At 44.6% G+C, this 27,791-nt stretch overlaps 2 protein-coding genes across 5 annotated transcripts in view; one reads left to right on the top strand and one right to left on the bottom strand.

Moving 5' to 3' along the window:
• Ecd (ecdysoneless cell cycle regulator) overlaps positions 1 to 15,736 on the top strand; it is a 22,879-nt gene extending 7,143 nt beyond the window's left edge. The window contains exons 4-14 of the mRNA XM_040735933.1: positions 335 to 422; positions 534 to 712; positions 1,699 to 1,891; positions 2,411 to 2,539; positions 4,204 to 4,332; positions 5,066 to 5,151; positions 5,843 to 5,949; positions 6,030 to 6,216; positions 7,844 to 7,911; positions 10,917 to 11,122; positions 15,447 to 15,736. Coding sequence (XP_040591867.1) covers positions 335 to 422; positions 534 to 712; positions 1,699 to 1,891; positions 2,411 to 2,539; positions 4,204 to 4,332; positions 5,066 to 5,151; positions 5,843 to 5,949; positions 6,030 to 6,216; positions 7,844 to 7,911; positions 10,917 to 11,122; positions 15,447 to 15,701 — 1,627 coding nt within the window. The 3' untranslated portion in view covers positions 15,702 to 15,736. The remainder of the gene's footprint in view (positions 1 to 334; positions 423 to 533; positions 713 to 1,698; positions 1,892 to 2,410; positions 2,540 to 4,203; positions 4,333 to 5,065; positions 5,152 to 5,842; positions 5,950 to 6,029; positions 6,217 to 7,843; positions 7,912 to 10,916; positions 11,123 to 15,446) is intronic.
• An 8,946-nt stretch (positions 15,737 to 24,682) lies between these two features.
• The window catches only part of Nudt13 (nudix hydrolase 13), a 32,500-nt gene continuing 29,391 nt past the window's right edge, over positions 24,683 to 27,791 (bottom strand). For all 4 annotated transcript variants that reach the window (XM_040735953.1, XM_040735952.1, XM_013123177.3 and 1 more), the window contains one exon: positions 24,683 to 26,332. In XM_040735953.1, the coding sequence (XP_040591887.1) occupies positions 26,132 to 26,332 (201 nt within the window). In that variant the 3' untranslated portion in view covers positions 24,683 to 26,131. The remainder of the gene's footprint in view (positions 26,333 to 27,791) is intronic.

The raw sequence follows: 27,791 nt of genomic DNA, 5'->3' as shown, positions 1-27,791 counted from the left end.
TTGTGTTTCTTTGGGTTTGTGCACATGAGTGCAGGTATTGGTGGGAGCAGGTCACTATATATATATGCCCTGGAGCTGGATTTACAGGCTTTTGTGAGCTGACTAATACAGGTGCTGGGAACCAAGCCTGGGTCCTCTGCAAGAGCAGAGCATGCTCTTAACTGCTGAGCATTTCCCAGCCCTGCTTTACTGTATTTTAAATTTTACCCTGTTTCTGTTTTTGTTGTTTTGCAATCTCAAGTACTCAAGTATTTTCTGAGAAGAAGGGAAAATTCCATTGATCAAAGCTGTCTTGTGCTCTGTGAATGTGAAAAGGGGTCTTTTCTCTCATTAGGATTGAAGACAATGACGGTGAGTTCTTGTTAATAGAAGCCGCTGACTTTCTCCCTAAGTGGTTGGATCCTGATAATAGTGCTAATAGGGTAAGTACACCCAGGCTTGGAGAATACAGGGTTGGAGTCATGCCACACTATTTCCTGTGTCCCTGGAGCTTCCCTGAGCCCACAGAGAGAATAAGGTGTGCCATTTTGCAGGTGTTTTTTCATCACGGGGAGTTGTGTATTATTCCTATGCCAAGGAAATCTGAAAGAATACCCTGGCTGCCCACTACACCCCCAACAATCCAACAGGCTTTGGATATCATCTCAGCACACCCGGAAGCTGTGTCAGCTTCTGCACCTATACGGGCTGCTGTGGACAGGCGCGTCAGAGGGTAAGAAAGAGGACTGATGCTGTAGGCTGAGGAACATTTGCTTCAGGCAGCAAGGCTTTTATCTGCATCTAGAATGCCTTCCACCTGGAAGAATACTCATCTGCATTTTATTGGTGTCAGTTAAATTTATGGGATTTAAATTAAGAAGTCAGGTCAGTTGGTTGATCGACTGAGCTCCGGTTGCGCAGGCTAGCTTTGCACCCCAGACTCAAGCTAACCTCTTCCCTCAACCTCCTCAGTAGCTGGATTCTACGTGTGCATCACTTTGCCTGACTTAGATGTAATTTTTCTTCCTGTTTCAAAAGTATCTTTTCAGCCAGGCAGTGATGGCGCTCGCCTTTAATCACAGCTCTCAGGAGGCAGAGGCAGGAGGAACTCTGTGAGTACCAGGACAGCCACAGTGGTTACACAGAGAAACCCTCTTGGAAAACTAAAAACTAAAAGAAAAATAAAACACCAGGCACTCTTCTTGAAGACCTGGGATCAATTCCCAGCACCCAAATGGTACTCATAACAGTCTGTAACTCTAGTCCCCGGAATTCAAACCCGCTGCTGGCTTCGGTGGGAACTGGGCACGCATGTGGTGCACACACACACACACACATCTAGGCAATCATTCACACACATAAGACAATGGATTTTTAAATAAAGTAAAAACTGAAATTTTAAAGATGAAAACCTAAAGAAGGGAATGCAATAGATTTGGTCTTTTGGTTCTGGAGCTTCTGTGTGGCCCTTTGACCTGTGTGGAACCCTTTAGGTTTCATTTCAAAGAGAAGACAAGTTCCAATAGCACTTTAGTTTAACGTATTGTCTTAATGACACTAAAATTCTTTTTAAGCTGGGCATGTGAGTTCACACCTAGCACAGGAGGCAGACACAGAGGATCTCTGTGAGTTCCAGGACAGCCAGGAGTATCCAGTGAGACCCTGAAAAAAATCTCAGTATTTGCATTCAAAGTAAAAGCCTCGTGCTGCCCGTCACAGGTACCCAGAAAAAACGGAAGCTTCCCTTCATCGCGCGCACTGCTTCCTTCCAGCTGGCATTGTGGCCGTGCTCAAACAACGGCCCAGACTGGTGTCAGCAGCAGTCCAGGCCTTCTACCTGCGGGACCCCATTGACCTGAGAGCCTGTCGCGTTTTCAAGACATTTTTGCCTGAAACACGAATAATGGCATCTGTGAGATATCTTTCTTGGTTATTTAGTTTTTCTTATAATTTTAATAGTTCTCTTAGAAAACTAATGTACATTTCTGTCTTTTTCTCTTTTTTAACCCAAGTGTGTGTGTAGGTGGGGGCGGGGTCAAGAGACACCTAATTTTGTGATTCCGTATGTCCTACCTACTTTTGACCATATTTTCCCTATTTCTGTAGTTACCTCCTTCTTAATGATGAGCATTTCATCTCTTAAGACTTACTATCTTAATACCCTCCCAAATTGCCGTAGTGTAGTCAGTGGTAATTACAGCTGTGACAGCTGTGAGGTGGGTAGTAGGGTAAATTTCAGTTTGTGAGCGCTTATCTCACTGGCTGTTTCCGGAAGCACACAGGAAGTGAAGGGGCTGTACCCTCTCTGCACGTCACCTGTGGGTATATGAACCGAAGCACATGAGTGGCCTGACTGTTAGGTCCAACTATGAAATGGTACTCAAAATTCAACTTCAAGGAGAGACTCACATATTTGTATCCCAATGCCCAGGTCACTTTCACCAAGTGTCTGTACGCGCAGCTGGTACAACAGAAGTTTGTGCCAGACCGGCGGAGTGGATACGGGCTGCCACCTCCATCACACCCCCAGTACCGAGCCCACGAATTGGGCATGAAGTTGGTAATGTTGACCAAGAAAACTACCTGACTTTCTTCCCTCCATCCTTCCCTCTCTCCCTACTTCCTCTCCTCCCGCTCCCTCCTTCCCCCCTCCTCCTTTTTCCCTCATTTTCTCTAATTGAAAGGGCTTTAAGGACTAGAGAAATGGCTCAGTGCCTAGAAGTGCACACTCCCTTGCTGAGGACACAAGTTCCATTGCCACCATCTATATCTGGTGACTCACAGCACTTGCAATTCCAGAGCCAGTGAGTTCCCGGGCTTCAGGCCGCTGTGAATACCTACATTCACATGTGTGTACCCGTCTATACACATACAAATAAATAACTAAATGAAGTGTTTTTTTTTTTTTTGGTTTTTTTTTTTTTTTTTTGGTTTTTCGAGACAGTTCTGTGGCTTTGGAGGCTGTCCTGGAACTTGCTTGGTAGTCCAGGCTGGTCTCGAACTCACAGAGATCCGCCTGCCTCTGCCTCCCGAGTGCTGGGATTAAAGGCGTGCGCCACCATCGCCCGGCTTAAATGAAGTGTTTTTAAAACGGCTACACAAAGAAAGACACTCTTGAATATTAATGATAAAGATATAAATTGATTTAATCCCTATAGGAAATCATTTCCTACTATTTATCAACACTTAAATTGTACCAAACATTTTGCTTGTCATTTTTACCTGAGGTAATGAATGGCACAGCATAGGAACTCTAGAAAAAAGCCCTGCTTATGTGAGAATGTAGTAAAATTCATCAAATGAAATCAGAGCGTCAGGCGAACTACTCAGTAAATAGTGATCCAATATCTGTGAAGCCTTTTGAGAATTAAAGTCACACTTTACACTTAGAGCAGAATAAGTTTCACTCAGATTAAATAATTACATGTAAAAATTGAAACTATAAAATTTGAAAATTATGCCTTTTAAAGCAGGCTTGCAACCATAAGCAATAAAAGATTGGTAATTTGATTATGTAAAGAATTCTAGCCAAGCGCAGTGTGCATCTGTGGTCCCTTTAGAGTCCAGCAGCCAGAATGAAGCCTGGATGACAGATAGCGACACCATCACCAACACCAACACAGCGGTAAATGGAAGAAGAGAGACTGCTTGGAAAAGACAAATGTCATAAACTTGAAAGACATCAGAAAATCTGGAGAAGGCATATTATGTGTTCCTATAGAAAAGAAAACTGATTAATTTTAAATGTTCAAAAGCTGAACAGGTAGTTCACAATGAAAAATATTGACCTCTCCTCTTAAAAATTAATGTAATTTAAAGCCACAAAATAGCTTTTCACTACTAGATTGGCAAGTATAAGAAAGTATGAGAACATATACTGCGCTGGTAAGCATTTATAAGAATATGTAAAGGAAAAGGGTACTCTAACATGTGGATAGAAATAAACATTGACTTGGGTGTGGTGGTGCACACCTTTAATCCCAGCACTTGGGAGGCAGAGGCAGATGGGTCTTTAAGTTTGAGGCCTGCGTACGGAGTTCCAGGACAGCCAGGCGTACACACTGAGACCCTGTCAGAAAAAGAAACTAAAGTGTTCTGAGTGTTCATGTGTCCTTGTGTTCGGCCATCTAGTTCTTGACTAGAGCTAAATGGAAAAATTAATTTAAGATGTTAGAGAGAAAAAGAAAATACAAGAATAACAAAAATTCTGTCCGTCTCATCTAGGCTCATGGATTTGAGATTTTGTGCTCCAAATGTAGCCCACATTTTTCTGACTCCAGGAAATCCCCTGTGACTGCTTCACCCCTCTGGGCCAGCTTCCTTGAAAGTTTGAAGAGGAATGATTACTTTAAGGTGGGACATGTAGTGCTTGCTTCTTGTGAATGTGTGTGTGTGTGTGTGTGTGTGTGTGTGTGTGTGTGTGTGTGTGTGTGTGTGTGTGTGTGTGCGCGTGCGTATGTGTGTTATTTGTGTTCTCACATGTGGGGGCCAGAGGTGGGTGGAGGGGGTCTTCCTCCCACTGAACCTGGAGCTTGCTAGTTGAGTATACCGTTGGCCAAGGAGCTTCCGACCAGCCTCATCTCAGAGAAGTAAAGTGAACACCACCACCAACTCCACCTTCACAGGTAGTGGATGTAAGCAAACGAGCATGGTAATGAAGGTAATTGAAACTGATGACCATATACATCCCTGCTAGCATCGTCTTTGAGAGACCTTCACTTGAAAGTAATTTGATAATGTAATATGCGTGCGTATGACCAAAATGCATTTAATATACATACAAGAATGTCAAAAGTGAAACCCATGTTTTATATATAAGTAACTTTTGCTAATGAAACACTCACTAAAATCAATGGAATTTGAAGTCAGGTGTGGTACACACATGTAATCCCAGCTCACCAAAGGCTCAGACAGGAAATTCTAAGTTCAAGGCCTGTCTGACTGTGTAGCTATTTAAAGGCCAGCTGAGTCACTTAGAAGATCTAGTTTCAAAATAATAATAAAATTGTTCTGGAAGTGTAGTCCAGTGATGTAGCACCTCATATTGTGTAAGTACTGTTCTAATGGCCAGTATTGTGTTTTCAAGGGATTGATAGAAGGTTCTGCTCAGTACCAGGAGAGACTAGAAATGGCAAAGAACTACTTCCAGCTCTCCATACACCGGCCGGAAAGGTGAGTTATAGCTAGGACCCACCACAGAGGAAGGCAGACTTCTGGTTGGATAGTTCTTTTTAACAATATATTTTATAAAAGTATCATGGCTGTATGTGTGTGTGATGTGTGTATGGATACAGACATGAGCATGCCATTGGGATCAGTGTTTGAATCTATATTATAGATATTTTTATTCTTGTACATAATTTTACTTATTCTTTTTTGTTTGTTTGTTTTTTGTTTTTGAGACAGGGTTTCCCTGCATTGTTTTGGAGGCTGTCCTGGAACTCACTCTGTAGACCAGGCTGGCCTCGAACTCACAGAGATCCACCTGCCTCTGCCTCCTGAGTGCTGGGATTAAAGGTGTGCTCCACCACCATCTGGCTCAGTGTGGTGCTCTTAATTCCAGAACTTGGAAGGAGGAGGCAAGAGGAACAAGAATATAAGACCAGCTGGGTTACACAGTGAGACTCTGACTTAAATATCAAAAGACCAAACTAAAGCAAATCAAAATGAAACTGTTGATTTTTTTCTTGCCCAGTAATGTTTGCATAACACAGGGTAGGGATAATTTATTGCTCATGTGACTTTTCAAAGTATCCAGCTGTTTATTGAATTTGCTTCATCTAAATAGTTCAGATAGTTCCATCAGTGTAGATAGTAATTCATGTCACCATTATGAAGAAATGCCTGTCTTTATTTTTTGTAGTTCAGTTGCTATGGGTCCAGGTGAGGAAATCTTAACCGTGTTGCAGACACTGCCGTTTGATGTCGAGGAGCTCAAGAGAGAAGGGGCTGACCTTCCTCCTGAGGACGGTGAGGGATGGGCCCGAGGCAGAGCAGGGAGGTGAGAAAGGCCTCCCTGTGGCTGCTCGCTCACCCACCTGCTTTTTTAGATGACCAGTGGTTAGACCTCTCACCAGACCAGCTGGACCAGATGCTGCAAGACACTGCAGGCAGAAAAGAGTCCCAGCCCGTTTCCCAGAAGGAGGAGGAGCAGAACTATGACGTAGCACAGGTCTCAGACAGCATGAAGGCCTTCATCTCCAAAGTCTCAACCCACAAGGGGGCGGAGCTGCCAAGGTAGCTATGCTAAAGAAAAATGCCCCGTTATACCCAGCAGCTGCAGAAAGTACCGTTTCCACTTTGATTTTCTTGTTTTGCTTAGATCGAGTCTTACTGTGTTGCCCTGGTCTCAGACTCCTGGGCTTATATTATCTCTGTCTCAGACTTCTGAGCAAATGTGACTGTAGCCACATGCCACCACACTTGATACTGCTTTTCTTTCTCTCTTCTTTTCTTCTTGTATGCGTGTAATTGTTTTTATTTTTGAGCAAATTCCTTTTACTGCTTTGTTTTCTATTTTGGTGCTGTGTATAGTGCATCCTCTTTATCTGAGGTCAGATTTCAGGTTGCCTTTGTAATTCCTGAAGTAAGCCAGAAAACTCAACAGTTGAAAAGCCACCGCCCAGAACACAGCACTCTCTTTACTCTTTCTGGTTTGTTTGTTTGTTTTTGAGATAGGGTCTCTCTACATAGCCCTGGATGTCCTGGAACTCACTATATAGATCAGGCTAGACTTAAAATTGTAACTATCTGCCTGCCTCTGCCTCTGCCTCCAGAGTACTGGTGTTAAAGGTGTGAACTCCCATCCCTGACTGCTGTAGACTCTTTTTCAGAACCTATTGCTTGTAGCTCTCAGCAGGCTCAATTGGACTGGAATCTTGAAACTCAGAGAGGAATTGAAGGAACTCATCAGAGGCAGGAAGAATCACAGAACTGTGGAGCTATTTGTGGTAACTAGAGAAGAGCGGATAGAATTGTTACCTGTACAGCAAATGTCTCTCTTCTGTAATGGGATTGACCTAGAGATCGCACACTATTGACCAGAGGCTGACACTGTTGACCAGAGGCTGTGCACACTTTTTTTTTTTTTTTTTTTTTTGGTTTTTTTTTTTTGGTTTTTTGAGACAAGGTTTCTCTGTATTGTTTTGGAGCCTGTCCTGGACCTAGCTCTTGTAGACCGGGCTGGCCTCGAACTCACAGAGATCCACCTGCCTCTGCCTCCCGAGTGCTGGGATTAAAGGCGTGCGCCACCAACGCCCGGCTCTGTGCACACTATTGACCAGAGGCTGACACTGTTGACCCAGAGGCTGTGTATGCCATTAACCAGAGGCTGTGCCCTCTAACAAATGTGCCTTGCTGAGTTCCTTACCCAGCCCAATGAAACTCGGTCAGTGTTACTATTCCTACTGTAAGAAAAGATACAAGTTTATGCATGTTATTAGTTGCTAAGAGGGAAGGTGCAGCACACATGAAATCATGATCTTCCTGACTGCATCTCCCCAGTGCTGGGGTTAAAGGCATAAGATTAGAGTCCTGTAAAGATAAGCATCATGTGAACTCAGATAAATCATTTCTTTTATTGTGTGTCTTGTAGGGAGTAAAGAGCAGACAGGTCACCAAATGCATATGCTTAAATGTATGCTAACAAGGTGTAGTTTTTACTTTTCTGTCACCAGATTTTTGTATTCCTGTTGCCACTCAAATAAGCACAAGAAATGTTTCTTATTTATTTAAACTGTGGTTTCCCTTGCTGTTCCTTTCTTGGATATTTCTGGTAGTTTCTCTAAGCATAGCACCATCTTAGAACATGCCTCAAAGAACTGTGGCCAGAATAAATATGTGCGCTTTCCCTTTGATCTTTCAGAGACCCTTCTGAAGCTCCAATCACTTTTGATGCAGATTCTTTCCTTAATTATTTTGATAAGATTTTAGGTGAGTTACCATGTGGTGTTTACTTTTATTTTGAAACTGTGAAGGGTATCACTGTTGTAAGCTCACTGGAACATTAGATCATTTATGAACCAGAATATTACTTTCTTTTGATGGTTTTGAATTATATTTAACCATAAATTACTGCCTGGTTGAACCACTTTACAGAGATTTTCTAATTAGTGCCTGGCTTGCTAGCTGCTGACTGACAGAGTGCACAAACCTCTTATGCTTTGAAAGGATTTTAATGTGGCTTCCATATTACATTTTTTTTGTCTTTTCTTTCAGACTTACTATTTTAGAAATCAATAAGAAAATAAGAAACAGCACAGAGGGAGGGGACATGGCTCAGTTAGTAAAGTGCAGGACCATGCAGACGGAGTTCAGATCTCTGGCACTCACATCTGAGCCAGGCACAGATGCATAGGACCATGCACACGGAGTTCAGATCTCTGGCACTCATCTGAGCCAGCCACAGATGCATAGGACCATGCACACGGAGTTCAGATCTCTCGCACTCATCTGAGTCAGGCACAGATGCATAGGACCATGCAGATGGAGTTCAGATCTCTGGCACTCACCTGAGTCAGGCACAGATGCATAGGACCATGCAGACGGAGTTCAGATCTCTGGCACTCATCTGAGCCAGCCACAGATGCATAGGACCGTGCACACGGAGTTCAGATCTCTGGCACTCACCTGAGCCAGGCACAGATGCATAGGACCATGCAGACGGAGTTCAGATCTCTGGCACTCATCTGAGCCAGGCACAGATGCATAGGACCGTGCACACAGAGTTCAGATCTCTGGCACTCACCTGAGCCAGCCACAGATGCATAGGACCATGCACACGGAGTTCAGATCTCTGGCACTCACCTGAGCCAGCCACAGATGCATAGGACCATGCACACGGAGTTCAGATCTCTGGCACTCACCTGAGCCAGCCACAGATGCATAGGACCATGCACACGGAGTTCAGATCTCTGGCACTCACCTGAGCCAGCCACAGATGCATAGGACCATGCACACGGAGTTCAGATCTCTGGCACTCATCTGAGCCAGCCACAGATGCATAGACCTCTGATCCCAGTGCTGACGGGGCAGAAGCGGAGAGGCGGATCCCTGGAGCTCGCTGGGGAGCTCCAGGTTCAGTGAAGAGACTGTGCAAAGTACAGGGTGAAGAGTGATAGAAGACGGCGCCTAGCATGCACTGTGCACACATGCAGACACACTGGCACATGTGTGTGCATGCACACACACAGAACAGGCTGTGCACTGAAGGGTAACCAGTAAATCTTTGAAAATAGTTAACTCTTCCTAGTAAGCAAGCATATGCAGAATAAAAGCATTCTTTTTCTCGTCTTACTGAAAAAATTAATCAACTACATTAAAGGGTTAGAGAAATGAATACCATCAAGCTCTTTGGGGAGAAGTAAGTATAAGTTGTCTTTTCACAGGACATTTTGAGAATCTAGGAAGCCCATTATTTTTGACTTGCAATTTCACTTCAGGGATTTACTCTGTGAAAGAGATAAATGGTCACTGATGGTCATTTCAGTGCTTTTTTTGTAGCACCAAAATTCTAATGACCACCAAGAGAGAAATGGGTAAATAAATCACTGTGTTATGAATTTGCACAGCCAAAATAAAGTATGAAGTCATCTGTATATTTTGCAAGAAGACCTAAAAGACATAGTATGTAGAAAAGCAGACCATAGTTCACTGTGAACACATCTAGGTTAAAAAAGAAACCATGGGGCTGGGTGATTGGTCTCTCAGGGACTGGAATTTGTTCTGATCACCCATGTCAGCTGGCTCACAAGCTCCTGTAGTTCCAGCTCTGGGGGATCTGATGCCCTCTTCTGGCCCCTGTAGGTTCCCACACACACAAATGTCCATATTGCATATGCCTGTGCACAGAGCTGTATCCATTGGATCTGACATCTGGACCCCATCCAGCTGTTCAAAGACGTCTCCGAGAAGGCAATGAACTAGGAAACTGTCTCTGTAGCTGATTATTAACATCAGTGTAGATTTATGCCATTTTCTAATTGTAAATTTTTAAAAATTTGCACCTGTAATTTTAAAAGGCTTATTTTATGTGTAAGTATTTTTGCCTTTGTGTATTTATATATATGCATCATGTGTGTGCTTAGTTCCTGAGGTGGCCAGAAGAAGGTGTTGGATCCCCTGGAACCTGGAGTTGCAGATGGTTGTGAGCTGCCCTGTGGGTGCTGACAACCAAACCCAGGTTCTCAGCAAGACACCCAGTGCTCTTAACCTATGTACCAGCTCTCCAGCCCCCGTGTTTTTACCTGTATTATTTTTTATGATGCTGGAGGTCAAACCCAGGGCCTCACACATGCTAGGCAATTTCTCTACCACTGAGCTCAGTTTTTAAATATTCCCAGCCCAGTTTTTAAGTTAAGTATTTATTGTGTGGGTGTGGTGTGTGTGTATCAGCACGGGCATAAAGGTCACACAGAGGACAGTCTTGTCGAGTAGTTTTCTTCTACCTTAGGACTCTAACTCAGATCACCAGGTTGCACAGCAAGTACCTGTCCTTGCGAACCATCTCAACAGCCCAGCTTTTCATCTTATTTGTTTATTTTGGGGGTTTTGGGAGACAGGGCTTCTCTGTGTAACAGCCTGGGTTGTCCTGGAACTCACTCTTTAGACCAAACTGGCCTTCAATTCACAGAGATCAGCCTGCCTCTGCCTCCAGTGCTGGGATTAAAGGCCTGTGCCACCACTGCCTGACTTCATCTTAAAAAATAACAACAACAAAAACCTTTTAATTAATCATATTCACTAGAGTTGAATCTCTTGACTTAGCCTGTTTACAGTCCTATAAATGCCTCCCTGAATCATCGTTTTGGGAAAAGATTTTTACAAAGTAGTTGGGTTAACCCATTTGGTTCTTGTGGAACATTCCAGTTCTTTTGAGAGGTGTAACCCTGCTCAAAAAAGTGTACCAATTTGTTATTTCTGTGTCACCATCAATATAGGCACAAAATCTCAAGAGTCAGACTCTGATGATGTGGATGACGATGACTTCGAATGTTTAGACAGTGATGATGACTTGGACTTTGAAACTCAGGACTCTGAATCTCTGAAGGGAGCTCTTGGCAGTCTCAAGTCCTACATGGCCCAGATGGACCAGGAACTGGCGCACACCAGCATGGGTAAAAGCTTCAGTACCCGGAAGCAGGCGGTAAGTGTTTTTTCACCTCTCCTTGCCCGTGTATAGGAGAGTGACAGTCGTAATTCACCCAGGTTTTCTTTCCATCTCTTTTTGATTTGTGAGGTTTGAAATAAATGAGTGCTGATTTTAATGCAGACTGAGTGATGCTGAGAACTGACCCAGGGCCTGGGGTCCGTGCTAAGCACACAGTCCAAGCCCAAGAACGCTAGTTTTCCCTAGCATTGGTATAGTGAAAGGTTATGGGGCAGCTGCAGTGACATACGCCTGCAAGTCACAGCTACTGAAAAGGCTGAGAGGGGAAGATCACTTAGCCCAAGAGTTTGAGACCCACTGAGGCTGGGACAATGGGGGCAGGCTTGAGTGAGGTTCAGTGTAGAGCAGGTGTCTGACGTGCACAAAGCCTCCCCATTAACAGCAAAGGCTTTCTAAATGCAAACTTAATGACTGCTCCTCCTCCCCCCTCTTCCCCCTCCCCCTCCTCCCCCTCCCCCCCTCGTGTCCCACTCCCTTCGTTTCTTTCACCTCGGTGTGTTGCTCAAATTGCTTTTACACTCCTAGGCTCAAGTGATCTCCCCTGCTTCAACCTCCTGAGTAGCTGGGACTACAGGCATGGGCTACCATGTCTGGTTATAATTATATTCTTGTTAGTTTTTCCAGACAGGGGTTCTCTGTGTAGACTTGGCCATCCTGGAACTCACTTTGTAGACCAGACTGGCCTCATTAAACTCAGAGATTGGCCTGCTTCTGCCTCCTGAGTTCTGGGATTAAAGGTGCGCACTACCAACCAGCTATACTTATATTCCTTTTTGTTGTTGGTGTTTTGGTTTTTTGTTTCTTGTTTGTTTGCTTGTTTTTTGTTTTTTTGAGACAGGGTTTCTCTGTGTAGCTTTGGAGCCTATCCTGGAACTAGCTCTTGCAGATTGTAGGCCAGGCCGGTCTCGAACTCACAGAGATCCGCCTGCCTCTGCCTCCCTAGTGCTGGGATTAAAGGCCTGCGCCACCACCGCCCGGCTATAGCTATATTCTTAAAGTGGACAGGGAACTGTGATGGCACAGCCATTTAGAGCACTTGCTCTTGCGTAGGACCAGGGTTCAGCAGGGCAGCTCACAGTCATCCTAACTCCAGGGGACCTATGCCATCTGACCTCTGAGGACCTATGCCATCTGACCTCTGAGGACACCAGGCATGCACTTGGTACACATATACATGCAGGCAAAACATTCTTACATATAAGATAAAAAAGCTTACCCCAAAACCCAGAATATTTCATTTCTTTTAAAAAATATATGTAGTGAGATATCCACCCCCTGAATCTGTAGAGCTGACCACGCCCTACAAGTCACAGGTGTGGACTTAATGGAGGGTAGGACGAGGTCTGGGGTTCAGGACTCCAGCTGGCTCTCTTCCTTTGGGTCCCAGAGAGCGGCCTGGGTGAATCTTAGAGTGGGAACTTCCAGTGGTCATCTGTTTCTTATATAAGTGCCTTCTCCCCAATAAAATTATATTTACTTATATTGAGCCTAGTCCAGTGAATCTTGATCCATGCATCCATAAATATATCTATGGGTGTTTTGTGTGCATGTTTGTCTGTGCATACCTGGTGCCCTTGGAGGCCAGAAGAGGGCACTGGGTCTTCTGGGACTGAAGTTACTGTGGGCTGGAATTCCATACAGTGTGAGCTGCTGCCATGTGGATGCTGGGAACTAAACCTGTGTACTCTAGACTAATTAATTAATTAATTAATTAAACCCGTGTCCTCTAGACTAATTAATTAATTAAACCTGTGTCCTCTAGACTAATTAATTAAACCTGTGTCCTCTAGACTAATTAATTAAATCTGTGTCCTCTAGATTCGACAGTGCTCCTAACCTCTAACCATCTCCAATTCATTTCTTACAATTTATATTGCAAGTGTGTGTGTGTGTGTGTGTGTGTGTGTGTGTGTGTGTGTGTGTGTGTGTAGTGTGTAGTGTGTAGTGTGTTTGGAAGGGCTATGGAGGAGGGAGATTTTTGAGATGGAGTCTCACTTTGTAGCCCAAGTTGGTTCCAAAGTTGTGCTGGGGTTAAAGGCATGAGCCACCATGGCTGGCAATAAATATTTTTTTTACAAGAAGAGTGGCTGGAGTAATGAGGCAGTGGATGAGGGTGCTTCTTCTCATGCCTGACAGCCTGGGTTCAGTCCCTGGAATACACATTGCAGGAGAGAACCAACTCCCCAACATTGACCTGACTTCAGAGCACGAATGCACATGCCAACTACACACACACACACACACACACACACAGAAAGAAAGAGAATAAACCTTTAAAAATGTGAAGAGAGCTAAGAGGAGCTTATGTATCTAAATAACTTCAATCTTAATTGTTTCCTGTTTTCCTACTTTAGAGCCAATTTAGAATTCCTCTCCCATTCACATATTCATCTTGGTGTTTTTGTCAGTACTGTTTAGCCGACAAGAGGCATTATGGGAAAAGCACAGACACTAAGTGTCATGGACCAGAGTGTGAAATATAGCTCAGCAATAATCTACTGTGTGCATTATCTAACTAACCAGAAATCCTCATGTCGTAGAATTAGCATGAAATAACAGTAGAGCCATGACAGCTCATGGTTAATATGAACTCTCTTTTCTTTAACCATCTAAACCACATTTAAAACTATAATTGCTCTTGCCTGGCGTTGGTGGCGCACACCTTTAATCCCAGCACTGGGGTGGGGGGGGGCAGAGGCAGGAGGATCTCTGTGAGTTTGAGGCCAGTCTGGTCTACAAACCTACACAGAGAAACCCTGTCTCGAAAAAAAAGAAAGAAAGAAAAGAAAAACAAGAATAACTATAATTGCTCTCAACCTAATAGAAAGTATTTATTAGATTGATTGTAAATAAATATCATCCAAGGATCTTGTTATAATTAGGGCCTTTTTTGTTTCTTGAAACATGGTTTCGCTGTGTAGCCTTTGGCTGTCCTGGATCTCACTCTGTAGACCAGGCTGGCCTGGAAATCACAGAGATCACTTACAGGCATACATCACTGCATCAGGCAATAATGGGCTTTGTCAAGACAAATGGACAAAGAACTGAAACTTTCTGTTTGTGGAAATCCTGAGAGATTCAGACTGTTAATGTGTGGACCACAGTTTGAGTAACAAAGATGTAAAGGTCTATAGGTCAAGATGCAATTTTCCAACTCTTTCCCCCAGCCTGTGAGATAAGAGGGCCAAGATGCTTGTAGTTAGATTGTTGTTATATGCCACTTAAAAGATTATAGCAGGGAACCAGGCCGTGGTGGCCCATGCCTTTAATCCCAGCATTTGGGAGGCAGAGGCAGGCGGATCTCTGAGAGTTCAAGACCAAGCCTGGTCTACTGAGCAAGATCCAGGACAGGCTTCAAAACAATACAGAGAAACCCTGTCTCAGCCGGGCGGTGGTGGAGCACGCCTTTAATTCCAGCACTGGGGGGAGGGGGGGCAGAGGCAGGCAGATCTCTGTGAGTTCGAGGCCAGGCTGGACCAACAGCCTCCAAAACAATACAGAGAAACCCTGTCTCATAAAAACAAAACAAAAAAAGAAACCCTGTCTCGGAAAAAAAAAAAAAAAAGAAAAACAAAACAAAAAACAGGGGCTGGAGAGATGGCTCTGAGGTTAAGAGCACTGGCTGCTCTTCCAGAGGTCAATTCCCAGCAACCACAAGGTGGCTCACAACCATCTGTAATGAGATCTGGTGCCTTCTTCTGGCTTGCAGGCAGAACACTGTATATCTAATAAATAAATCTTTAAAACAAAAACAAAATTGTGGTCAAGGAACAAAAAGAAAATCTAACTTTAATTTTGAAGAAAACTTAGATTTCTGTCTTTACTGATGTATCACACTTACGCAGGCTGTAGTGCGCTCTCTAGTGCCAGCTCTCTTGGGTTTTTTCAAAGGGACAGCCCTGTTCAGTTCGTAGGAATGCTTTTGAGACAAATGTGTCGCCTTGCTTCTTGGGTCTCGTGTTAAGACAGGGTCTCTAGTCCAGACTGTCCTCAAGCTCCATGTACAGCTGAGGATGACCTTGAACCTCTGATCCTCCGGTTTCCACCTCAAGTGCTGGGGTGACAGGCATGCCATCTACCACCCCTGATGGAACCAGGTGTTAATATATGCATATGCATCAAATCACATTATTAGAGCTCATTTCACTTTATGTCACCAAGGATTGGAAATTTCTTTTAATTTGGAATTCAAGTGTATATATATTATTGTTAAGTTACTGCATTTTACTGTAACCAACATCCAACACAAAGGGTTACTATCTCATGTTGTTCTCTCTTTCCTCTTTCTCTCTCTCTCTAGAAGAAGGACCCTCCATCCCAGAATGCAAATGACAGTTCCGATGAGGAAGACTCAGGTGCAGGAGATTGTGCTGTGGAAACAGTGGATGTAGACCTAAACCTGGTCTCCAATATCCTGGAATCCTACAGCTCCCAAGCCGGCCTGGCAGGGCCTGCTTCCAACCTGTTACACAGCATGGGTGTGCGACTCCCTGACAATGCTGACCACGTCCCCAAGGAAGCCAGTGAAGGGTCAGCCTGCACATCAGCCGAGTAAACCCCGAATAAACAATAAAGAAATTCTCACTCGTAGACTGAACATTGAGTCCAAGTGCACGCACTTCTAGTCAGCTCTTCGTGGAATGTCTTCCTTGCAGGTTTCAGAGCCTCAGTATCACCTCTTCACAAGTCCTGGGGCCTCATGAGCTTGTTTTGTTGGGTTTAAATTTTTCCAAGACATGTCTCCTTGTAGTATAGTAAAACACAACGCACCCTCGGTGTGACTCTGAATATTTAATTTCTCCCTTAGGTGTGCTCCTCTGTCAGAATTCTAAGTCAGCAAAAATCCATTTCATTCACTTTTTAAGGAGATGTAACCTGCTAAAATTTAAAGTTCATTCTGTGACATTTTACACATGTGCTCCTAATACAAGACAACTTGATTTCTTAACTAACTAATTAAAACCATGAGCAGACGGAGTGGGTGTCACGGAGGCATTTCGCTCCTGGGTATAAGGCCTGGCTTCTGTTCACCCCTCATTGCCTCCTTCGCCTCTCCCCTCAGACTGCTCTGCTTCTTGTCCTATGAATACACACAGTGAGTCTTGATTCTGCATAAATAGTAGAGAGATGTGTATTTCTCTCTTTGTTCCTGCATTGCCCTCTCTTGTTCCCCTTCCCATTAATTCCTTTGTTTCATGTCACATTTCTTTTTTTTTCTCAACTGACAGTCTCATGTATCCAGGGTGGCCTCAGATTTTCTGTGTACCTGAAGACTCTTGTCTGGCCACATGAAAATGTAGAGTTTTGCTTTCTGTTAATGTTCATCCTTCTGTTTCTATAGCCTAAGTGCTAGAATTACAGGCATGGGCCTTCACCCAACTTTACTCTTACTGTACATTGTCCTGTGAAAGTCAAGCTGGGGGCTGGAGAAGCGGCTCAGAGACTTAGAACACTTGCTGTTCTTGCAGAGGACTGGGGGTTCCATTCCCAGCACCCACATGGTGGCTCACAACCAACTCTAACTCCAGTTCCAGAATATTTGATGCCCTCTTCTGGCCTCTGTGGATCTGCATGCATGTAGTAAACACTCATACATATAGACAAAAGACATACACATAAACTATAAATGACTAAAGAGAAAATCATCAAGCTGGTTGGCTTGTCAATAAAATGCTTGCCACACCTTTTTTTTTTTTTTTTCCCGAGACAGGGTTTCTCTGTGGCTTTGGAGGCTGTCCTGGAACTCGCTTGGTAGTCCAGGCTGGTCTCGAATTTACAGAGATCCGCCCGCCTCTGCCTCCCGAGTGCTGGGATTAAAGGCATGCGTCACCAACGCCTGGCTTACACCTTTTAGTTCCCAAGAATCCACCTAAAAAAGCCAGGCCTGGTGGCACATGCTTATAATCCTATCCCAGGTTTATCCATAACAGTGATAACCCTTTCTCAAAAAAACCATGTGTATGGCTCTGTCTCCACACGTGAACACAAGTCTGCCTGCATGTACACACACATTCAGAAGCATCAGATAAGTGTTTCTTTTTACTAGGCAGCATTTTAGCATTTTAAATAGTTCTAGGGCTGGAGAGATGGCTCAGAAGTTAAGAGCACTGACTGCTCTTCCAGAGGTCCTGAGTTCAATTCCCAGCAACCACATGGTGGCTCACAACCATCTACAATTCAATCTGGTGCCCTCTTCTGGCGTGTAGGCAGAACACTGTATATGTGATAAATAAACAAATCTTTAAAAAAAAAAAGAAAAAGTTAAATAGTTCTAAATGTTAAGAATAAACTTAAAAAACAGAATACGATCCTCTAGTTTGTTTTGCAGTTCAGTCCCCACATTAGGGTTCTGTCCCAGCCTGATTATGAGAAAAAGGCTTTCCCACAATGCATTTCTGTATGTTAGTTATATCTTCGTTGATGACTAAATGCTGAGGAATGGGGAAACAAAACTAGACACGAGTGGGCTGCTTTTCTATTCCCATTACCAAAGGTGACTGACCTTGAGCCAGACTCCCCCTGGTGACAAATACAAAGGTTTTGCCTTTTTTTGCTAATCTGCATTATATATATCCTTAGTGCTCCTGTAATCCGTTGTGTGTATACATATATGTGTGCATGCACATGTGTCCTATGTCCACTTATCTGCTGCTATTTAAGATTCTAGTCCTATCTTCCAGATAACCTTGGAGTTCTGTGGCAAGGCCCCTCTACCTACCTTGTGCTGGGAAAATGAAGTTCAGTGTTGCAGTTTCTCCTATTAGCTAGCCCCACCTTTTCCAAAACAAAACAAAAACAAGCCAAACAAAACAGGCTCATCAAAAAGCAAACAAAGAAGCAGGAACCCTGAGCACTCCTACAATCTCACCCCCTCCACAGCACGGGCAGAGATAGACGCTGGACTGCGTTCTGACTGCAGCTGTGAAGAAATCTCAGGTTCCCCCCCCCCACACACACACGCTTTCCTCTGGTTCATCTTGGGGGAGGCAAGCCGCCAAGTCAGCACCAGGCACGCGTTATCCTTCAAGAACTCCAGACGACGGCACCTGGGTTTTCCCAGAAGTGATCTTTTGGGGTCAAAAGGAAATTCAGAGTCTCAACTTTTCACTTCCGTAATCTTTTACCTAGTGCTATGGGGTTCTAATGTGTTGTGCCCTAGTTCTGAACCCCAAAATCACCAAGAGGCCCATTTTGATGCAAAAGCAAAGAGTCTTTTATTGTTTAACGAGCTAACCCCATTAACGCAGGCCTTTAACCCATTCACCACAGTTGATGGCTGGAGAAAGACCCCGAGAAACCACGAGGCAGGGATCTTAAAAGGCAGCATAAGGGGAGTGTCTAGGGGCATTAAACAGTCTCAGGATTGGTGCACTTCCATGTTGGTTGGTCAAATGGTTGTTATGGCCCATAGGCCCTCCCAGGGCGGTTGCTATGTTCTGCACGTCACTGCTGTGAACTTGTCTGTAAAGCACACCCAGAGCCGTAAAGCACAGCCCCGCCAGCTAACTTCTTGCCACGAGGAGGGCATCTGACCTAGTGACCAGGACAGGAGCGACACGGTCATTCGAGCACAAGTTAGTCTGTCATGGCTGCTAAAACGGGGGCTGGTCACTTCAGTGTGATACTTGGATTGCATTCTCGCAATAAAATTTGCTTTGAAGCCGGGTGGTGGTGGCGCACGCCTTTAATCCCAGCACTCGGGAGGCAGAGGCAGGCGGATCTCTGTGAGTTCGAGGCCGGGCTGGACCGACAGCCTCCAAAACAATACAGAGAAACCCTGTCTCGTAAAACCAAAAAAAAAAAAAAAAAAAAAAAAAAAAAGTTTGCTTTGAGTCAGAGGGTGGAGCTAACCACTAGCTGACTAAAATTAACCATAGAGGTTTTGGAGGACCGGGGACAGATAGGAGACAGGAAGTAATAAGGCGGGGCTGAAGAGAGAATCTGGCCTTTGGATGGAGAAATGGAACAGATAGGTCTCTGGGGGCTTTTCCGCTGCTTCTCTGATCAGTCAGGATCTTACCCTGATGTCTGATTCCTGAAATTTTTTTGATAAAGAATAGTTAGATAAATGCTTCGCATAGTATCCAGCTTGGGGCGTGAAATCATAAGACAGCTGCTCACCCCTGTTTTTTTAATTTTTTTGGCTTTTCGAGACAAGGTTTCTCTGTAGCTTTGGAGGCTGTCCTGGAACTCGCTCTTGTAGGCCAGGCTGGCCTCGAACTCACAGAGATCTGCCTGCCTCTGCCTCCCGAGTGCTGGGATTAAAGGCGTGCGCCACCAATGCCCGGCTCACCCCTGGTTTTGTAGCCACTGGCGCCACCAACTCCCAGCTGGCTTTTCTCTGAGAAAGTCTGGGATTTTCCTGTTGCAGCTTCCCTACAACAGCCTCCATCTGCTGCCCAAAGTCCAGAGGGGCCTAGGCTGCAAACTGAGTTAGCCACCTGTAAGGCACAAGAGCCAGTCAAAGATGGCACTGGGGGGAAGTCAGATGGGCCAGTCCTGAGCTGTTTACAAAAAAAGGTGATTGGTTGCCTGGATCGAACCAGATGACGTCACTGCATGAACAGCTCCTGTTTAGTAGCTAAAACATAGGGCGCATGATAGGCGGACCTTTAAAACCATTGGCTGGCTGTCCCCGCCCCCTGCTGATTTTTCCTTTAAAAGAGCTTACTGTGGGACAATAAATGAGTTCCTGCTTGACTAGACTCCCTGCTGCGGTGTGTGATTGTCTCTGGGACCCTGCAGGCTGGCAGCACTCCTTCCCTTCCTCGACCCAGCTCAGCCTTCCCTGGTTGCAGCCACCCATGACTGCTGGCTTTGCCTTCAGGCAGCAGCCTGCCATGCATGCTTCCACACTGCATGTACCCATGGTCACTTTTACGATGTCTGGCTCCTCCCTGTGGGTTTCGGGCTTCCCCTGGGCCCCTCCCTGGGTTGCTGCCACGCTAGGTTAGCCACCACGACATGCTTTGGTTTCCGTTGTTGCAGCCTCCACGCATGCTCAGCTCGCAGCTACACTCAGCAGCTGCAGCTGCCCTCAGCCAGGCTGTGCACCAACTGTGTTGGTCTACAAATCGAGTTCCAGGAGAGGTTCCAAAGCTACACAGAGAAACCCTGTCTTGAAAAAACAAAAAAAAAAGGAGGGGGGAATATTATGATTCAGAGAGTTGGATTTCTGTGTAGTTTCACAATGGATGGTTTGAAAATGGAACTATTATTAAGTGAAGGGATAATCACTTAGCTAGGATTGACATAGTGTCAAGTACAATCATTTTCATTTTGGGAATTCTTGCTTTATCCCCCCAAAATTGTTTGATATCAGTGCCAAATATGAAAAATTGACTTATGAGATAAAATCCTTAGAAAGACAGAGTACTAGAACTAAGAAAAATATTCACACACAGACAGAGGAGTCTAGAGCAGAAGGTAACTCACCATTGCATTACGAAACCGAAGGGGAGTGGCCCAAGGTTATTAGAAAACCAATCTTAACTTATCCAGTTCCCATTCAAGGGTGGATGACCACCAGATGATAAGTGTTCCCAAGGCTATTCCAACGCTAACGAATCTTACAGAAGTGTTACATTTGAAGAGATTTAAGGACACAAGGGTTTCATATGGTATGCATACGTGACACAGATGTTAAACTCATGGGCCTCAGAACAGAATTATTCCACGGGCTGGAGGATTAGTTTCAGTAGTCCTCAGTTACAGTGGAGATCTGGTGGGGAGATGAAGCGAGGGTCATTGAACAGTGAGGTGGGCTAGATGGAGATTATGAGATTTTCCAAGATCAAGTCCTCGGTGAGGGCCTTTATGCTGATGAGGAAGCACAGAGTAGATTGGAGGACCACACTGTGGATGTATGCCGTAGAGCATCTTTGAATGCTCGGGACAAGATTGAGCATCAGGAGAGAAGACTGAGCCGTTTACTAAACTTATACAGGGCCCCAAAGAAGTCTTCACTGTTGTTTTGTTGTTGTTTTCACAAAGATTGACTTTGGCTGTAAATAGAATGATATGAGATCTAGAAGTTAGACGAATATCAATTGAATCTTTGGCTTTTGAAAATGCCAATTCAGAATGTAAAAGAGTGATCAGGCCTTTAAAGGCAAGATCAGCATGCATAGATGAATGGATTAGAAATACAGCTGATGTCGGATCTCACACTTATGACACTTGGATAGAAGTGACTTCTAAAATGTGTTATGAAGAAAAGCTATGGATAACTTCAAAACTGATAAAGATTAAACTCCAACAGGAGACCACTTGGTTAGAGAAGCAGATAGTTCATCAAACAGTGTGAACATTCAATCGAAACTAACTTATAAGACTAACAAATGCCTTTCATCTGATCAGATATAACCCACCAAAAAGGTTACAGATGGGGCATGGTTTTGTTTTTGTCTTTCCAGGAGATTGAAGGCATTCAAGTAAGGAATCTAAAGACCACTGGACAAATGAGACATCTGAAGATAAAGGATGAATCATTCAGAGAAAGTGTCCCAAGAAAAAGAGTAAATTGGCCTAATGGTATAGTACATTTCCAACAGAATAAATTTTTTTTTGGTTTTTCAAGACAGGGTTTCTCTGTGGCTTTGGAGGCTGTCCTGGAACTCGCTTGGTAGTTCAGGCTGGTCTCGAACTCACAGAGATCCGCCTGCCTCTGCCTCCCGAGTGCTGGGATTAAAGGCGTGCGCCACCAACACCCGGCGCCCAACAGAATAAAATTTTATATATCTTCCAAAATGTTTGTTTCTGCTGTTCTCTACAGACATATAAGGCAGATGAACGGTCTTTTTGTAGTCCAAGTTCAATTAAAAATTAAAACTGACTTTGGAGTTGGAATGTAGTTCTCTCCTTCTCTAAACCCAAGCATGCTTGTTAAAGTAAAATCTAAAATCACTGCTTCATGTCAGAAGAGCCACCTAATATGGGACAGAAGAGAAACCAAAATTAAGGGAACAATACTACTGCCAATACTCTCATCATCTTTTGTTTTTATCTTGACCCTTTAAAACTTTTCTTAAGGTACAAATATTATTTCAAAATTTACACACACACACACATAAATTGTATGTCATATTAATGGTCATATAAAGTACTAACTAATTCTAGAAAAAGACTTAATCTAGCTTCCTATACATGATTTTGGGCTTGAGTTTGATCAGGTAACTAGGAATTTGTGCACTTCAGATGCACTTAACAAATTGTGGTCCTTTAACCTCTTACAGATTTGCTGCATATGCCATTTAAAATGTTTAAATTTTCTGAACTGTGAACATGCCTAACAGCAACCTTTGAAGTCTCCAATAGGATGATGGGGCACCACAATTCCACCTGGATTGTGGTCATGCCACTAAGATGACAAACACCACCCAAAGAGCAGCTTTGGACTACACACTGCTCAGGACAATTTCAAGATGTTAGCCGAGATGGTCCAGCCTCATGCACTACTCTAGACAGTACTTCAGAATAAGGTCTACACTTCCCATAACACAGAGACTGGCAACAAAAGATACAGCTACCTCTCCCAGGACATTTTCTCAGAGTCCCCTAGAAATGCCATCACCCTCACAAGACAACAGTATGCCCACATTCCCAAGAGGTGGGAGTTGTAAAATGTCAAAAGAGAGCCCTTGGTGGTTTGGAGCCAAGGGGCCTCCGCAGCAGGTGAGAGAGAAAGACACACCATACAGACAGCATTCATGCGGAGGGGAAGGGAGAGAGGGGAGAGAGAAAAGAAGCATAGAGCGACCTCATAGGAAAAGAGAGGTACAGAGATGCAGAGAGACAGAAAGAGAGCCAGAGGGGGTGGGGAGGAGAGAGATGAGCAACATAGCTGAAGAGGTTGTCAGGACCCTGAGCAGCTCAGAGTACTGGCTGAGTACTGACAAGCACGTCCTACCAGGTGACAGGAGCTGGGGGAGCTTTGTCCAAATTGGACAAAGAAGACACAAAACAAAGTGACTGCTGAACTTTGCCAAGACAAGGCAGGAAAGTCCTTCAAAATTCCTGCTTCACAGAAAAGCCTGTCAGATAGTCTAGGCCTGTAGGCCAAAGATGGATGCCCCAGCGATACAGAGGAACCTTGGGTGACTGCCCAGTCAGCTGCCCGTCATTTCTTAGTTTAGGAAGTTGTTTGCTCTGCACTTCCTGTTTACTCAGGTAATAGTATATCCTTCTTAAGTCTCTAATGGAGTTGAAGACTCCATTGTTATCAAATTCAGAAAAGAAACTCACAAAAGTAGTGTAAAGTATATAAGGTTGAGAGACATAAAAGGATTGTTTTGCTTAATAATACAAGTTAGGATAGAAAGTGAATTAGGAACCAGGCATTGGAGGTACAGGCTTTAATCCCAGCACTCAGAGGGCGGATCTCTGTGAGTCTGAGGCCAGCCTGGTCTACAGAGCAAGTTCCAGGACAGGCTCCAAAGTTACACAGAGAAACCATGTCTCGAGAAAAAAAGTGAATTAGATACAAGAAAGGATAGACAATGGAGTATTTTCTCTGAATTTGCCAAATGCACATGGACTGGACATTGAGAATGTAATTCTTACCTATTGATATTCTTATTGCACATAGTTTTATTATGTTTGTTAAAATCTTCCCTTTTGCTGGGCAGTGGTGGCACACGCCTTTAATCCCAGCACTCGGGAGGCAGAGGCAGGCGGATCTCTGTGAGTTCGAGGCCGGGCTGGACCGACAGCCTCCAAAACAATACAGAGAAACCCTGTCTGGTAAAACCAAAAAAAAAAAAACCTTCCCTTTTATTTAGACAAAAAGGGGGAAATGTGTGATATTTTGATGGAATTCTGACAACTAAGTTTGCTCTGAGTCAGAGGGTGGAGCTAGCCACTAGTTGGCCAAAATTAACTATAGAGGTTTTGGAGGACTGAGGACAGATTGGAGACAGGAAGTAGTAAGGCAGGGCTTCTCCACCTCTTCTCTGATCATTCAGGCTCTTTTTTTTTTTTGTTTTGTTTTTTTGTTTTTTTGTTTTTCGAGACAGGGTTTCTCTGTGGCTTTGGAGGTTGTCCTGGAACTCGCTCTGTAGACCAGACTGGCCTCGAACTCACAGAGATCCGCCTGCCTCTGCCTCCCGAGTGCTGGGATTAAAGGCGTGCGCCACCAACGCCCGGCTTCAGGCTCTTATCTTGATATCTGGTTTTTGTTGATAAAGAATACTTAGATGACCGCTTCTGCAGGGTGTGGGTGAGCTTAGGTGACCGCTTCTGCAGGGTGTGGGTGAGCTTAGGTGACCGCTTCTGCAGGGTGTGGGTGAGCTGAGGGCTGCTGGGTCTTTTGTCTTTTTTAGTCATCAGTGCCGTTATCTGAAGCTAGGACTTGACGCCAGCCCCTCTTTCCAAATGTCCCTCTGACAGTTTCTTCTGCACACTTCCCCGGTTGTGTCACAGCCTGCGAATCCAGATGTAACATTTTACTGTCACACACAAAGATCTTTCCCATCTCCACCCCAATTCTCATTTTCTAAAATTTGAGCCATAGAACAGGAAAAAAAAAGTAAATCTGAATAAAGGCATGAAAATTTATTTCCTCCAGAGAATCTTCTCTCTTACAATGAAAGGCAAGATACAGAGGACACAGAGGCTGGGGTTCGGCTCAGTGACAGCTTGCAGAGGTGTGTGAGGTCACGAGTTCAGTCTCTGGCACCGGGGGTGGGGGTGGGGGCCGTAGCCTCGCCGTTCCCTTAATTGAAGCAGCGGGCTTTGGGCGTGCAGACTCCGGTACTGTTTTATGTTCGGTCTTCCCTGGCTCACAGACTGAGCAAGTAAAAGAGCTGGAACAACAGTGCAGTCTTTCAAATCCTCTCAAGCCCTTCTGGGATTTAGCTGTTGCAAAAAAACACCACCTCTGCTTGCCTGTGAGTACACTGAGGAAGACCTTTGCTCCCACTGTCCTCATCCCTTCAGAGCTTAAAAACAAAAAAACAGAACCCTAACTTGGGCTGAGGACAAGCCTCCATGGTAGAGCACTTGCCTGCCACGTATGAGGCCCTGGGTTTGATCCCCAGCAACAGCGACAACTACTAAACAGTCAACTCTAATTACCGCAAATAGAAGTGTACAACTCTAACTGCCACATATAAAAGTGTGCAACTCTAAGTGCCACATATAAAAGTGTACAACTCTAACTGCCACATATAAAAGTGTACAACTCTAACTGCCACATATAAAAGTGTGCAACTCTAACTGCCACATATAAAAGTGTACAACTCTAACTGCCACATATAAAAGTGTGCAACTCTAACTGCCACATATAAAAGTGTGCCTATAGGGCTGGAGGGGTGGCTCACAGGCTGTCATCCAGCAGACCCAAGTTTGGGTCTCAGCACTCACATGGCCGTTCATCAGTCTGTAACTCCAGTTCCAGGGAATGTGACACCCTCTTCCGGCCTCCACAGGAACTAGGCATTCGTGTTGTGCAAAGACATGGGTGCAGGCAGACACTTGAAATAATAAGATTTAAAAAGGAATACACCTGCACACAAATTCAAAACCATCATGCTATGCTATTTTTCTGTGAGGGCAGAAGGAACTCAAATGTGAGTTGAGATTTGTGAATAGTTTGGATACTAAGATAAATGACCCCAGGCACATTTGGCAGTTCCCGTAAACGCAACACCCACAGGCCATGTGCCAGAAGCTATTTGCTCCTACAGCCTTGGAGAAAATGGCCCACATCCAAACGAACCGGCACCCCTCCCTCGGCTTTCACCGTTAGCATCTCATCAACCAACTCTGCTCCTTAGAGCTGCTCTTGTGTCAGCCTCCAAAGCAGCTGGGACAAGCGTGCTACAGGCTGCTTTCTCCTGGTTCATTTCTGGTTGTCTGGCAATGGGGACTTCTCAGGGCGCCTCTGCCTTAGGAGGCTGCCCTGGAGCTGGCTGGCCGCCTCCTTTTGCAGCGGATGCCTGGCCTGCCCTTCAGCAGTGCCCGGGAGGGGTCTCACAGCGGACTGGGCTAAGCAGCCAGGGAAGCACAGGCCTGCCTTTCCACCCACTCTCGAACCATGTGGTGGGCAATAGCCAACTTGGGAGGCAACAGCAACGGGAGAGCACCACTCTGCTGCTGAGGAAACGAGCCCTTTCTCCTCAGGGCTGTGGCCACCTCATCAAGACTGAACCAGGCAGCGGCTTCTAGTTCTCGCTGGTTCACCTGGATCTGAAAGACAAGGAGGGGGGAGGCAAAATTAGGAACTATAAAATTTAAAATACTAGGCCTAAAGTGAGAAAACTCATACAAAACTATGTATTCTTAAATGATAACACCTGGCACTGATGGGCTAGGTTAAAATCAGCTCTCCATATTGTCCGGAAAAACAATAGAGAATTAAGCGTATTTTTACACAATTCTTTTAAAAAAGATAAATTTAAAAATATCCTATTCACACAAGGCTAATAGCATTTGTTTAGCCTGGTTTCAGTCCCCAGGGTACATACACATAAAATCCCCAAGTACAGATACTAAAATACTGAGCGGTGAGTTATAATTAATTGTGTAACTCTTTCAATTAAAGAGCAGCTGCAGGGTCAGCACGATGGCTCAGCAGGTAAAGGCGTTTGCAGCCAAGCCTGGCGACCTGAGCTTGGTCCTATGACTCACACGATGAAAGGAGAGAATGGGCTCCCACAGCCTTCCTCCGATTCCCACATCTACACAGACGAGCACATCTGTACAAATGCTGCCCTCTCTAAAGGTCACTGATGACAAAAGCAAGAAGCACAGTAAACAGACTGTCCCAGGAGTGGAGGCAGACTAAGGAGCCCATAAAAACCAGAGGTCAGATAGGCTAGCTGGTAGGCAGGGCCCTGGGTGACCTCCATCTGTCAGACCTGCCACAGATAAGCAAGGTGGATTTAGGGTAGTCACAGAAGTCCCTTTCAACCAGGAGCTCCTATAGATTTATGTCATTAGTCCCCTCCCCAACATCCTGAATTCCAGGAGCAATAAGATCAATGCCCAAATTGTTAAATGAGGTGTGTATTCTGTCTCTATAAAAGGTACCATTAAGTTAGGCAGTGGTGATGAACGCCTTTGATCCCGGCACTTGGGAGGCAGAGGCAGGCAGATCTCTGTGAGTTCCAGGCCAGCCTGGTCTACAGAGCAAGTTCCAGAGCTGTTACACAGAGAAACCCTGTCTCAGAAGAAAAATATAGTTTCTATACAGCAAAGGAAACACAAAAATGAAAAAGCACCCTGTGGGATGTGAGAGAATGTTTGTAGAACAAGTATCTCAAAAAGATTAATATCCAAACTATGTAAGGATCCCTTGCAGCTCAACAGCACAGACATGTGTTGGAGTTCAGTGGCAGTATGCACCTTTGAGGTCCCACATTCATTCCCTAGCACTGGAAAAAAAGAAAAAAGGCAAAACACTCTCAAATAGATGGTCCTTAAAAGTCCTTAAAAGAAGAAATACACTGGTCAACACATATGTGAAAAATACAGTGTCACTCATCAGAGAGATGCAGAGCAAAGCCACAGGCGAGGTCACTGCACACCTCCTAAGATGGTGTGGAGGTCTGCATGAGAATGTCCCCATAGGCTCGTGAGTTTGAAAGCTTGGTCCCCAGCTGGTGGAACTGTTTGGGAAGGTTTAGGAGGTGTGACCTCAGTAGAG

The sequence above is a fragment of the Mesocricetus auratus genome, unplaced genomic scaffold, assembly GCF_017639785.1.
Source record: "Mesocricetus auratus isolate SY011 unplaced genomic scaffold, BCM_Maur_2.0 Super-Scaffold_100053, whole genome shotgun sequence".
In the NCBI taxonomy this organism is placed as follows: domain Eukaryota; kingdom Metazoa; phylum Chordata; class Mammalia; order Rodentia; family Cricetidae; genus Mesocricetus; species Mesocricetus auratus.
Note: the sequence above shows the minus strand (reverse complement) of the source record. Positions and strands in the feature narration are given on the sequence as shown.